This window comes from Sinohyriopsis cumingii, chromosome 16 (genome assembly GCF_028554795.1).
Source record: "Sinohyriopsis cumingii isolate HCF-2022 chromosome 16, ASM2855479v2, whole genome shotgun sequence".
Classification (NCBI taxonomy): domain Eukaryota; kingdom Metazoa; phylum Mollusca; class Bivalvia; order Unionida; family Unionidae; genus Sinohyriopsis; species Sinohyriopsis cumingii.
Window position 1 is genome coordinate 35357308 of NC_142976.1, and position 17780 is coordinate 35375087.

The window sequence follows — 17780 nt, forward strand, 5'->3', positions numbered from 1 at the left end:
TATGGGTAGATACATACATACAAATATACCCTCCACATTTCTGTTTTGCATCTCCACATTTCTGTTTTGCATAATCATATAAGAAGTTTTTGTCAAACGGTTCAAGTCCAGAAAGTTACAAATGTGTCAGTTAATTACAAATGGCTGTAATTATTTGAAAATTTAATCAGGTCATCTTCATTTAAATATAAATATGTCTATTGAATTTCATTTGTCCACATTTAGTGGTTTTAAACAGTCTGTCTTAGTGGATTGACATACGGACATTCAATTACCAAATCACAAACATGTCCCATCAACACAATGTCCCCATCAGCATAATGCCTCATAAGCACAATGCCCCCATCATCACAATGCCCCATAAGCACAATGCCCCATCAGCATAATGCCCCATAAACATATTGTCCCAATCAAAATAGTGTCCCATAAGCACAATGCCCCCATCATCACAATGCCCCATTAGCACAATTGCCTCATTAGCACAATGCTCCCAACAGCACAAAGCACAATGGCCCCATCAGCATAGTGCCTCATAAATACAATGCCCCCATCAGCACAATTGCCCGATTGGCACAATGACCCCATCAGCACAGTGCCCCATAAGCACAATGCCTCATAAATACAATGCCCCTCCCCATCAGCACAATGGCCCCATCAGCACAAGGCCTCATAAATGTAATGCTCCCATCAGCACAATTGCCCCATTAGCACAATTCCCCATTAGCACAATTGCCCCATTAGCGCAATGCCCCCATCAGCACAGTGACTCATAAATACAATGCCCCCATCAGCACAATGCCCCATAAACACAATGGCCCCATCAGCACAATGCCTTATAAATATAATGCCCCCATCAGCACAAAGCCCCATAAGCACAATGGCCCCATCAGCGCAATGCCTCATAAATGCAACGCCCCCATCAGCACAATTGCCCCATTAGCACAATTCCCCATTAGCACAATGCCGCCATCAGCACAATGGCCCCATCAGCACAGTGCCTCATAAATACAATGCCCCTATCAGCACAATGCCCCATAAACACAATGGCCCCATTAGCACAATGCCTCATAAATACAATGCCCCCATGAGCACAAAGCTCCATAAGCACAATGGCCCCATCAGTGCAATGCCTCATAAATGCAATCCCCCATCAGCACAATTGCCCCATTAGCACAATTGCCCCATTAGCACAATGCCCCCATCAGCACAATGGCCCCATCAGCACAGTGCCTCATAAATACAATGCCCCCATCAGTACAATGCCCCATAATCACATTGCCCCAATCAGCCCCTGGAGGTTTTTGTCATTTTCACCTGAAATATGAGTAGGAAACACATTTTGGGGGCAAATATGTATATGGCTTGAGTTTAGTATGTTCATTTTTATTTCAGACTGCCATACATGGAAAGAATTTCTGTTCTGCTGCAAAAGATGCCTTCTTATTGATTGTTAGAAATTGTGTCAGGTGAGTTTTTCATCTTATTATCAGGGGCCCCATGTGGCCCAGTTGTCTGAAGTGCCCTTCATTATGGATCACTGCCATCTCACCTGTATCTCCATGCATTCGAATCTATAGCTCAACCAATGTGGGTATGTGAGAAAGCTTGCCAGGAGCTTCATGTATGTCAGTGGTTCTTTCCAGGATTTGCAGGTTTCTTCTCCACCTGTCATACTGGCCGCTATGTATGGCCTATTTTGTGCTGAAAAATGGCATCAAACCCCGTAACAACATCTCATTATCAGAAATTAATATCTAATTTATTAATTATTAACTATCTCATTAATTAATGATTAACTAATTAATTAATATTACTGTTAATGTACCATATATTCTCTTGTACAAGTCCAATCCAAATGCAAAACTGCATTGAACCAGTTCTACAACTGCATAATGTACCAGCTGTTCTGGGTCTATGCAGTTTGTTAGGAGTAATGAGTAGAACATGCACCATAGACTCTGATCAACTGGCACATTATTCAGTGGCAGTTCAGGGACTGTGTTCTTTGTTGTTGTTGTTGTTGTGGGGTTTAACGCCATTTTTCAGCACATGATAGGCTATACATGGCGGCCAGTATTATTGGTTTAGGAAGAACCCAGGAAGACCCGAAAAGAACCACCGACCCATGAGAAGCTACTGGCAAGCTTTCTCACATACCCACATTGGCTGAATCCGAGACTCGAACCGGCGCAGACAGAGGTGAGATGGCAGTGATCCGTAACAGAGAGCGCTTTAGACCACTCGGCCACTCGGGGCCCCGTGTTCTTTGTAGTTATACCAGACATAAGTGAATATAGATGGTAGCATATCTTAAATTTAATCGTGACATGTTAGGATTAAATAGTTTTTAATAATAACATTATGGTCAGTTTTTGCATCGATTGTAATACTACTGTAAATGCTCACATACAAGTAGAATCCGAATGTAAACAACATAGTCACTGATCTGTTGTCTTGCAATGCATTGGAAGATAAGGGTCAGTACAGTTTGCCGTTGGATTGGACTTGTAATTGAGTATATACAGTAAGCAAAGGTGTAGAAATCACAGATCATTCTAAATGTTAACATTTTCTTAACTCATTAACCCTGGAGGTTTTTGTCATTTTCACCTGAAATGTGAGTAGGGAACACATTTTGGGGGCTATTTCTGAATACATCCTAATACACTGACTTTCAAGGATTTCCTAGTAACCTAATGCCCATTTGTGTTAGAAACATCTTTTTTCATTGACTATTTCACTCACGCATAAACAGAAGGGTAGAAGTTGGGGTTCTTTTTTTATTTTTGCTTAACGGACCCATCATTTTTGTATCGAGACCACTCTTTACTCCAAATGCCCTTCTTATCCTACTTTTTGCAAAGGTTCACCTGTCTTTGTGGGGGCCCTGAGTGGCCGAGTGGTCTGAGGCGCTCACCATTCTGGATCACTGCCATCTCACCTCTGTCTGCGTGGATTCATGTCCAAGGCTCGGCCCCCGTGGGTATGTGGGTAAGCCTGCCAGTAGCTTCTCATGGGTCAGTGGTTCTTCCCTGGGTTTTCCAGGGTTCTTCCTCCACCAGTTATACTGGCTGCCATGTATAGCCTATCTTGTGCTGAAAAATGGCGTTAAACCCTAGAGCAACAACAACAACCTGTCTCTGTGCAGATCAGACCAGTCTGCCTTAGCTCTGAGGCCATAAAGTCTAAAATCTGGAGACAAAATCAAATTCTGACCACGGGCGAATTTTGGGGTGGAAAAAAAGGGTTAAAAAAATTAGGCTTTTCCCACTGTAGGAGGAATGATTATTTGGTATCACTGTAGAGCTAGATCTGTCTACCTTTCTATAATACCACCCACTTTAGTGTATCATACATGACTCTGACTCTACCAAGCTTGGCAGTAGGCTACTACCTCCTGATGCATAAACGCCAGGGATTAATGAGTTAATGGGCAGAAACAATTTGGAAAATGTTTGAGTGCAGATCTTAGTGCTTGATTTGAGGAAAAATAAAACATTAAAAAAATTATTTCACACAGATAGCTGGTCTTGGTGCTTGATTCAAGTTAAACAAAATTTTAACAAGATTAACTAAAGATAGATCCTTTATTTTGCAAATGACCCTTTAAGAATCATACCTCACAAAAGAGCTTTGCAGAACACCACATTCTAGCATTATCATATGCAGAACACCACATTCTAGCATTATCATATGCAGAACATCACATTCTAGCATTATCATATGCAGAACATCACATTCTAGCATTATCATATGCAGAACACCACATTCTAGCATTATCATATGCAGAACATCACATTCTAGCATTATCATATGCAGAACATCACATTCTAGCATTATCATATGCACAACATCACATTCTAGCATTATCATATGCAGAACATCACATTCTAGCATTATCATATGCACAACATCACATTCTAGCATTATCATATGCAGAACATCACATTCTAGCATTATCATATGCACAACATCACATTCTAGCATTATCATATGCACAACATCACATTCTAGCATTATCATATGCAGAACATCACATTCTAGCATTATCATATGCAGAACATCACATTCTAGCATTATCATATGCAGAACATCACATTCTAGCATTATCATATGCAGAACATCACATTCTAGCATTATCATATGCAGAACATCACATTCTAGCATTATCATATGTAGAACATCACATTCTAGCATTATCATATGCAGAACATCACATTCTAGCATTATCATATGCAGAATACCACATTCTATCATTATCATATGCACAACATCACATTCTGTCATTATCACATGCAGAACATCACATTCTAGCATTATCATATCCAGAATACCACATTCTATCATTATCTTATGCAGAACATCACATTCTAGCATTATCATATGCAGAACATCACATTCTAGCATTATCATATGCAGAACATCACATTCTAGCATTATCATATACAGAAGACCACATTCTATCATTATCATATGCAGAACATCACATTCTAGCATTATCATATGCAGAACATCACATTCTAGCATTATCATATGCAGAACATCACATTCTAGCATTATCATATGCAGAACATCACATTCTAGCATTATCATATGCAGAACATCACATTCTAGCATTATCATATGCAGAACATCACATTCTAGCATTATCATATGCAGAACATCACATTCTAACATTATCATATGCAGAACATCACATTCTAGCATTATCATATACAGAATACCACATTCTACCATTATCATATGCAGAACATCACATTCTATCATTATCATATACAGAATACCACATTCTATCATTATCATATACAGAATACCACATTCTATCATTATCATATATAGAATACCACATTCTATCATTATCTTATGCAGAACATCACATTCTAGCATTATCATATAGAGAACATCACATTCTAGCATTATCATATGCAGAATACCACATTCTAGCATTATCATATGCAGAACATCACATTCCAGCATTATCATATGCAGAACATCACATTCTAGCATTATCATATACAGAATACCACATTCTATCATTATCATATGCAGAACATCACATTCTAGCATTATCATATACAGAATACCACATTCTACCACTATCATATGCAGAACATCACATTCTAGCATTATCATATGCAGAACATCACATTCTAGCATTATCATATGCAGAACATCACATTCTAGCATTATCATATGCAGAACATCACATTCTAGCATTATCATATACAGAAGACCACATTCTATCATTATCATATGCAGAACATCACATTCTAGCATTATCATATGCAGAACATCACATTCTAGCATTATCATATGCAGAACATCACATTCTAGCATTATCATATGCAGAACATCACATTCTAGCATTATCATATGCAGAACATCACATTCTAGCATTATCATATGCAGAACATCACATTCTAGCATTATCATATGCAGAACATCACATTCTAACATTATCATATGCAGAACATCACATTCTAGCATTATCATATACAGAATACCACATTCTACCATTATCATATGCAGAACATCACATTCTATCATTATCATATACAGAATACCACATTCTATCATTATCATATACAGAATACCACATTCTATCATTATCATATATAGAATACCACATTCTATCATTATCTTATGCAGAACATCACATTCTAGCATTATCATATAGAGAACATCACATTCTAGCATTATCATATGCAGAATACCACATTCTAGCATTATCATATGCAGAACATCACATTCCAGCATTATCATATGCAGAACATCACATTCTAGCATTATCATATACAGAATACCACATTCTATCATTATCATATGCAGAACATCACATTCTAGCATTATCATATACAGAATACCACATTCTACCACTATCATATGCAGAACATCACATTCTAGCATTATCATATGCAGAACATCACAATCTAGCATTATCATATGCAGAACATCACATTCTAGCATTATCATATGCAGAACACCACATTCTATCATTATCATATGCAGAACATCACATTCTATCATTATCATATGCAGAACATCACATTCTAGCATTATCATATGCAGAACATCACATTCCAGCATTATCATATGCAGAACATCACATTCTAGCATTATCATATGCAGAACATCACATTCTAGCATTATCATATGCAGAACATCACATTCTAGCATTATCATATGCAGAACATCACATTCTAGCATTATCATATGCAGAACATCACATTCTATCATTATCACATGCAGAACATCACATTCTAGCATTATCATATAAAGAATACCACATTCTAGCATTATCACATGCAGAACATCACATTCTAGCATTATCACATGCAGAACATCACATTCTAGCATTATCATATACAGAACATCACATTCTAGCATTATCATATGCAGAACATCACATTCTATCATTATCATATGCAGAACATCACATTCTAGCATTATCATATACAGAACATCACATTCTAGCATTATCATATGCAGAACATCACATTCTAGCATTATCATATACAGAAGACCACATTCTATCATTATCATATACATTACATCACATTCTAGCATTATCATATGCAGAACATCACATTCTAGCATTATCATATGCAGAACATCACATTCTAGCATTATCATATGCAGAACATCACATTCTAGCATTATCATATGCAGAACATCACATTCTAGCATTATCATATGCAGAACATCACATTCTAACATTATCATATGCAGAACATCACATTCTAGCATTATCATATACAGAACATCACATTCTAGCATTATCATATACAGAATACCACATTCTACCATTATCATATGCAGAACATCACATTCTATCATTATCATATACAGAATACCACATTCTATCATTATCATATACAGAATACCACATTCTATCATTATCATATACAGAATACCACATTCTATCATTATCTTATGCAGAACATCACATTCTAGCATTATCATATAGAGAACATCACATTCTAGCATTATCATATGCAGAATACCACATTCTAGCATTATCATATGCAGAACATCACATTCCAGCATTATCATATGCAGAACATCACATTCTAGCATTATCATATACAGAATACCACATTCTATCATTATCATATGCAGAACATCACATTCTAGCATTATCATATACAGAATACCACATTCTACCACTATCATATGCAGAACATCACATTCTAGCATTATCATATGCAGAACATCACATTCTAGCATTATCATATGCAGAACATCACATTCTAGCATTATCATATGCAGAACACCACATTCTATCATTATCATATGCAGAACATCACATTCTAGCATTATCATATGCAGAACATCACATTCCAGCATTATCATATGCAGAACATCACATTCTATCATTATCACATGCAGAACATCACATTCTAGCATTATCATATAAAGAATACCACATTCTAGCATTATCACATGCAGAACATCACATTCTAGCATTATCACATGCAGAACATCACATTCTAGCATTATCATATACAGAACATCACATTCTAGCATTATCATATGCAGAACATCACATTCTAGCATTATCATATGCAGAACATCACATTCTAGCATTATCATATACAGAACATCACATTCTAGCATTATCATATGCAGAACATCACATTCTAGCATTATCATATACAGAAGACCACATTCTATCATTATCATATACATTACATCACATTCTAGCATTATCATATGCAGAACATCACATTCTATCATTATCATATGCAGAACATCACATTCTAGCATTATCATATGCAGAACATCACATTCTAGCATTATCATATGCAGAATACCACATTCTATCATTATCATATACATTACATCACATTCTAGCATTATCATATGCAGAACATCACATTCTAGCATTATCATATACAGAATACCACATTCTATCATTATCATATACAGAACATCACATTCTATCATTATCATATGCAGAACATCACATTCTATCATTATCATATACAGAACATCACATTCTAACATTATCATATGCAGAACATCACATTCTACCATTATCATATACAGAATACCACATTCTAGCATTATCATATGCAGAACATCACATTCTAGCATTATCATATACAGAATACCACATTCTATCATTATCATACACAGAATACCACATTCTATCATTATCATATACAGAATACCACATTCTATCATTATCATATGCAGAACATCACATTCTAGCATTATCATATAGAGAACATCACATTCTATCATTATCATATGCAGAACATCACATTCTAGCATTATCATATGCAGAATACCACATTCTACCACTATCATATGCAGAACATCACATTCTAGCATTATCATATACAGAATACCACATTCTATCATTATCATATACAGAACATCACATTCTAGCATTATCATATGCAGAACATCACATTCTAGCATTATGATATGCAGAACATCACATTCTAGCATTATCATATACAGAACATCACATTCTAGCATTATCATATGCAGAACATCACATTCTAGCATTATCATATACAGAATACCACATTCTAGCATTATCATATGCAGAACATCACATTCTAGCATTATCATATGCAGAATACCACATTCTATCATTATCATATGCAGAACATCACATTCTAGCATTATCATATGCAGAACATCACATTCTAGCATTATCATATGCAGAACATCACATTCTAGCATTATCATATGCAGAACATCACATTCTAGCATTATCATATGCAGAACATCACATTCTAGCATTATCATATGTAGAACATCACATTCTATCATTATCATATACACATTCTATCATTATCATATGCAGAACATCACATTCTAGCATTATCATATACAGAATACCACATTCTATCATATCATATACAGAACATCACATTCTGGCATTATCATATACAGAATACCACATTCTACCATTATCATATGCAGAACATCACATTCTAACATTATCATATGCAGAACATCACATTCTAGCATTATCATATACCGAATACCACATTCTATCATTATCATATGCAGAACATCACATTCTAGCATTATCATATACAGAATACCACATTCTATCATTATCATATACAGAATACCACATTCTATCATTATCATATGCAGAACATCACATTCTAGCATTATCATATACAGAATACCACATTCTAGCATTATCATATGCAGAACATCACATTCTAGCATTATCATATGCAGAATACCACATTCTATCATTATCATATGCAGAAGATCACATTCTAGCATTATCATATGCAGAACATCACATTCTAGCATTATCATATGCAGAACATCACATTCTAGCATTATCATATGCAGAACATCACATTCTAGCATTATCATATGCAGAACATCACATTCTAGCATTATCATATGCAGAACATCACATTCTAGCATTATCATATGCAGAACATCACATTCTAGCATTATCATATGTAGAACATCACATTCTATCATTATCATATACACATTCTATCATTATCATATGCAGAACATCACATTCTAGCATTATCATATACAGAATACCACATTCTATCATATCATATACAGAACATCACATTCTGGCATTATCATATACAGAATACCACATTCTACCATTATCATATGCAGAACATCACATTCTAACATTATCATATGCAGAACATCACATTCTAGCATTATCATATGCAGAATACCACATTCTACCACTATCATATGCAGAACATCACATTCTAGCATTATCATATACAGAATACCACATTCTATCATTATCATATACAGAACATCACATTCTAGCATTATCATATGCAGAACATCACATTCTAGCATTATGATATGCAGAACATCACATTCTAGCATTATCATATACAGAACATCACATTCTAGCATTATCATATGCAGAACATCACATTCTAGCATTATCATATACAGAATACCACATTCTAGCATTATCATATGCAGAACATCACATTCTAGCATTATCATATGCAGAATACCACATTCTATCATTATCATATGCAGAACATCACATTCTAGCATTATCATATGCAGAACATCACATTCTGGCATTATCATATACCGAATACCACATTCTATCATTATCATATGCAGAACATCACATTCTAGCATTATCATATACAGAATACCACATTCTATCATTATCATATACAGAATACCACATTCTATCATTATCATATGCAGAACATCACATTCTAGCATTATCATATAGAGAACATCACATTCTAGCATTATCATATGCAGAACATCACATTCTAACATTATCATATGCAGAACATCACATTCTAGCATTATCATATACAGAATACCACATTCTACCATTATCATATGCAGAACATCACATTCTAGCATTATCATATACAGAATACTACATTCTATCATTATCATATCCAGAATACCACATTCTATCATTATCATATACAGAATACCACATTCTATCATTATGATATGCAGAACATCACATTCTAGCATTATCATATACAGAACATCACATTCTATCATTATGATATGCAGAACATCACATTCTAGCATTATCATATACAGAACATCACATTCTAGCATTATGATATGCAGAACATCACATTCTAGCATTATCATATACAGAATACCACATTCTAGCATTATCATATGCAGAACATCACATTCTAGCATTATCATATGCAGAATACCACATTCTATCATTATCATATGCAGAACATCACATTCTAGCATTATCATATGCAGAACATCACATTCTAGCATTATCATATGCAGAACATCACATTCTAGCATTATCATATGCAGAACATCACATTCTAGCATTATCATATGCAGAACATCACATTCTAGCATTATCATATGCAGAACATCACATTCTATCATTATCATATGCAGAACATCACATTCTATCATTATCATATACAGAATACCACATTCTATCATTATCATATACAGAATACCACATTCTATCATTATCATATGCAGAAGATCACATTCTAGCATTATCATATAGAGAACATCACATTCTCGCATTATCATATGCAGAACATCACATTCTAGCATTATCATATGCAGAACATCACATTCTAGCATTATCATATGCAGAACATCACATTCTAACATTATCATATGCAGAACATCACATTCTAGCATTATCATATACAGAATACCACATTCTACCATTATCATATGCAGAACATCACATTCTAGCATTATCATATACAGAATACTACATTCTATCATTATCATATCCAGAATACCACATTCTATCATTATCATATACAGAATACCACATTCTATCATTATGATATGCAGAACATCACATTCTAGCATTATCATATACAGAACATCACATTCTATCATTATGATATGCAGAACATCACATTCTAGCATTATCATATACAGAACATCACATTCTAGCATTATGATATGCAGAACATCACATTCTAGCATTATCATATACAGAATACCACATTCTAGCATTATCATATACAGAACACCACATTCTACCATTATCATATACAGAACATCATATTCTAGCATTATCATATACTGAATACCACATTCCATCATATCATATACAGAACATCACATTCTAGCATTATCATATACAGAACATCACATTCTAGCATTATCATATGCAGAACATCACATTCTAGCATTATCATATGCAGAACATCACATTCTAGCATTATCATATGCAGAACATCACATTCTAGCATTATCATATGCAGAACATCACATTCTAGCATTATCATATGCAGAACATCACATTCTAGCATTATCATATGCAGAACATCACATTCTAGCATTATCATATGCAGAACACCACATTCTACCATTATCATATACAGAACATCATATTCTAGCATTATCATATACTGAATACCACATTCCATCATATCATATACAGAACATCACATTCTGGCATTATCATATACAGAATACCACATTCTAGCATTATCATATGCAGAAAATCACATTCTAACATTATCATATGCAGAACATCACATTCTAGCATTATCATATACCAAATACCACATTCTATCGTTATCATATGCAGAACATCACATTCTAGCATTATCATATACAGAATACCACATTCTATCATATCATATACAGAACATCACATTCTGGCATTATCATATACAGAATACCACATTCTAGCATTATCATATGCAGAAAATCACATTCTAACATTATCATATGCAGAACATCACATTCTAGCATTATCATATACCGAATACCACATTCTATCGTTATCATATGCAGAACATCACATTCTAGCATTATCATATACAGAATACCACATTCTATCATTATCATATGCAGAACATCACATTCTAGCTTTATCATATACCGAATACCACATTCTAGCATTATCATATGCAGAACATCACATTCTAGCATTATCATATGCAGAATACCACATTCTATCATTATCATATGCAGAACATCACATTCTAGCATTATCATATGCAGAACACCACATTCTATCATTATCATATACAGAACATCACATTCTGGCATTATCATATACCGAATACCACATTCTATCGTTATCATATGCAGAACATCACATTCTAGCATTATCATATACAGAATACCACATTCTATCATTATCATATGCAGAACATCACATTCTAGCATTATCATATACCGAATACCACATTCTATCATTATCATATGCAGAACATCACATTCTAGCATTATCATATACAGAATACCACATTCTATCATATCATATACAGAACATCACATTCTGGCATTATCATATACAGAATACCACATTCTAGCATTATCATATGCAGAAAATCACATTCTAACATTATCATATGCAGAACATCACATTCTAGCATTATCATATACCGAATACCACATTCTATCGTTATCATATGCAGAACATCACATTCTAGCATTATCATATACAGAATACCACATTCTATCATTATCATATGCAGAACATCACATTCTAGCATTATCATATACCGAATACCACATTCTAGCATTATCATATGCAGAACATCACATTCTAGCATTATCATATGCAGAATACCACATTCTATCATTATCATATGCAGAACATCACATTCTAGCATTATCATATACAGAATACCACATTCTAGCATTATCATATGCAGAAAATCACATTCTAACATTATCATATGCAGAACATCACATTCTAGCATTATCATATACCGAATACCACATTCTATCGTTATCATATGCAGAACATCACATTCTAGCATTATCATATACAGAATACCACATTCTATCATTATCATATACAGAATACCACATTCTACCATTATCATATACAGAATACCACATTCTATCATTATCATATGCAGAACATCACATTCTAGCATTATCATATATAGAATACCACATTCTATCATTATCATATATAGAATACCACATTCTACCATTATCATATGCAGAACATCACATTCTAGCATTATCATATACCGAATACCACATTCCATCATTATCATATACACATTCTATCATTATCATATGCAGAACATCACATTCTAGCATTATCATATACAGAATACCACATTCTATCATATCATATACAGAACATCACATTCTGGCATTATCATATACAGAATACCACATTCTAGCATTATCATATGCAGAAAATCACATTCTAACATTATCATATGCAGAACATCACATTCTAGCATTATCATATACCGAATACCACATTCTATCGTTATCATATGCAGAACATCACATTCTAGCATTATCATATACAGAATACCACATTCTATCATTATCATATACAGAATACCACATTCTACCATTATCATATACAGAATACCACATTCTATCATTATCATATGCAGAACATCACATTCTAGCATTATCATATATAGAATACCACATTCTATCATTATCATATACAGAATACCACATTCTATCATTATCATATGCAGAACATCACATTCTAGCATTATCATATACAGAATACCACATTCTACCATTATCATATACAGAATACCACATTCTATCATTATCATATGCAGAACATCACATTCTAGCATTATCATATACAGAATACCACATTCTATCATTATCATATACAGAATACCACATTCTACCATTATCATATGCAGAACATCACATTGTATCATTATCATATACAGAATACCACATTCTATCATTATCATATACAGAATACCACATTCTATCATTATCATATGCAGAACATCACATTCTAGCATTATCATATACAGAATACCACATTCTATCATTATCATATACAGAATACCACATTCTATCATTATCATATACACAATACCACATTCTATCATTATCATATACAGAATGCCACATTCTGTCATTATCATATACAGAATACCACATTCTACCATTATCATATGCTGAATACCACATTCTATCATTATCATATACAGAATACCACATTCTACCATTATCATATACAGAATACCACATTCTATCATTATCATATGCAGAACATCACATTCTAGCATTATCATATACAGAATACCACATTCTATCATTATCATATACAGAATACCACATTCTACCATTATCATATGCAGAACATCACATTGTATCATTATCATATACAGAATACCACATTCTATCATTATCATATACAGAATACCACATTCTATCATTATCATATGCAGAACATCACATTCTAGCATTATCATATACAGAATACCACATTCTATCATTATCATATACAGAATACCACATTCTATCATTATCATATACACAATACCACATTCTATCATTATCATATACAGAATGCCACATTCTGTCATTATCATATACAGAATACCACATTCTACCATTATCATATGCTGAATACCACATTCTATCATTATCATATACAGAATACCACATTCTACCATTATCATATACAGAATACCACATTCTAGCATTATCATATGCAGAATACCACATTCTATCATTATCATATACAGAATACCACATTCTAGCATTATCATATGCTGAATACCACATTCTTTGATTGTTATATGCAGAATACCACATTCTGTCAATATCATATGCAGAATACCACATTCTATCATTATGATACGCAGAATACCACATTCTATCATTATCATACGCAGAATACCACATTCTATCATTATCATATGCAGAATACCACATTCTATCAATAACATAATATGCAAAATACCACATTCTATCAATAACATAATATGCAAAATACCACATTCTATCATTATCATATGAAGAATACCACATTCTATCATTATCATATGCAGAATACCACATCCTGTCATTATCATATGCAGAATACCACATTCTATGATTGTCATAGGCAGAATACCACATTCTGTCAATAACATAATATGCAGAATACCACATTCTATCATTATCATATGCAGAATACCACATTCTATGATTGTCATATGCAGAATACCACATTCTATCATTATCATATGCAGAATGCCACATTATATCATTATCATATGCAGAATAACACATTCTATGATTGTCATATGCAGAATACCACATTCTATCAACAACATAATATGCAGAATACCACATTCTATCATCATATGCAGAATACCAAATTCTATCATTATCATATGCAGAATACCACATTCTATGATTATCATATGCAGAATACCACATTCTGTCATTATCATATGCAGAATACCACATTCTATGATTGTCATAGGCAGAATACCACATTCTATCAATAACATAATATGCAGAATACCACATTCTATCATTATCATATGCAGAATACCACATTCTGTGATTATCATACGCAGAATACCACGTTATATCATTATCATATGCAGAATACCACATTATATCATTATCATATGCAGAATACCACATTATATCATTATCATATGCAGAATACCACATTCTATGATTGTCATATGCAGAATACCACATTCTATCAATAACATAATATGCAGAATGCCACATTCTATCATTATCATATGCAGAATACCACATTCTATGATTGTCATATGCAGAATACCACATTCTATCATTATCATATGCAGAATACCACATTCAATCATTATCATATGCAGAATACCACATTCTCTGATTGTCATATGCATATTATCACATTCTATCAATAACATAATATGCAGAATACCACATTCTATCATTATCATATGCAGAATACCATTTTCTATCAATAACATAATATGCAGAATACCACATTCTATCATTATCATATGCAGAATACCACATTCTATGATTGTCATATGCAGAATACCACATTCTATCATTATCATATGCAGAATACCACATTCTATCATTATCATATGCAGAATACTACATTCTGTCATTATCATATGCAGAATACTACCTTCTATCATTATCATATGCAGAATACCACATTCTATCATTATCATGCAGAATACCACATTCTATCATTATCATATGCAGAATACCACATTATATCATTGTCATATGCAAAATACCACATTATATCATTATCATATGCAAAATACCACATTATATCATTATCATACGCAGAATACCACATTCTATGATTATCATATGCAGAATACCACATTCTATGATTGTTGTATGCAGAATACCACATTCTATCAATAACATGATATGCAGAATACCACATTCTATCATTATCATATGCAGAATAGCACATTCTATATTTGTCATATGCAGAATACTGCATTCTATCATTATCATACGCAGAATACCACATTCTATCATTATCATATGCAGAATACCACATTCTATCAATAACATAATATGCAGAATACCACATTCTATCATTATCATATGCAGAATACCACATTCTATGATTGTCATATGCAGAATACCACATTCTCTCAATAACATAATATGCAGAATACCACATTCTATCATTATCATATGCAGAATACCACATTCTATGATTGTCATATGCAAAATACCACATTCTATCATTTTCATATGCAGAATACTACATTCAATCATTATCATATGCAGAATACCACATTCTATGATTGTCATATGCAGAATACCACATTCTATCAATAACATAATATGCAGAATACCACATTCTATGATTGTCATATGCAGAATACCACATTCTCTCAATAACATAATATGCAGAATACCACATTCTATCATTATCATATGCAGAATACCACATTCAATCATTATCATATGCAGAATACCACATTCTATGATTGTCATATGCAGAATACCACATTCTGTCAATAACATAATATGCAGAATACCACATTATTATATGCTCATTTTTTCCCCCATTAACTTTACATTGTGAGAATTGTTCAATATTCCCCGATACTGAATGCGCGCGACAATACACATATAGCATTCACGTGAATAAAGGAACTACTTTCTTTTGTAAATAAACAATGGACTCTGACGCCAGCACCTTTGAGTTGTAAACAATTCATGTACACTCGCGTAAGAGGCTCTTTACGTTGTGGTTGTTTAAATTTGTTTCTGAATGAACTAAAAACATGTTTCGTGGACTGCAAAAAATCCCAGCTGTCTTGACATTTTGTGTTGATACAATGTTTCAGATTTAGGCTAGCTACATTATATAAAAGACGGACAATTATGTCCTTACAAATAACATACAAGTGACAAGATAAGAATAGCAAAATAAAATATACTTACAGTTTTGCATCCTGAATTTCCTCAAAATGTTTTTTCTTAATTCTGCAAATCCAAATTACATGAGCCATGTCATATGTTTTCAATCTGAATTACACATTTCGAAAGTATGCTGTAATTTTGATGATAAGTGCAATTGCATCCTCCTTACTGCACTCAAAATG

The 17780-nt window shown here is 33.4% G+C and overlaps 1 protein-coding gene across 3 annotated transcripts in view; it reads left to right on the plus strand.

Annotated features, from left to right (window-relative positions):
- Positions 1 to 17780, plus strand: part of LOC149780199 (choline transporter-like protein 4) — a 234626-nt gene that overhangs the window by 191362 nt on the left and 25484 nt on the right. For all 3 annotated transcript variants that reach the window (XM_089936955.1, XM_089936953.1, XM_089936954.1), the window contains exon 19: positions 1393 to 1466. In XM_089936955.1, the coding sequence (XP_089793081.1) occupies positions 1393 to 1466 (74 nt within the window). The remainder of the gene's footprint in view (positions 1 to 1392; positions 1467 to 17780) is intronic.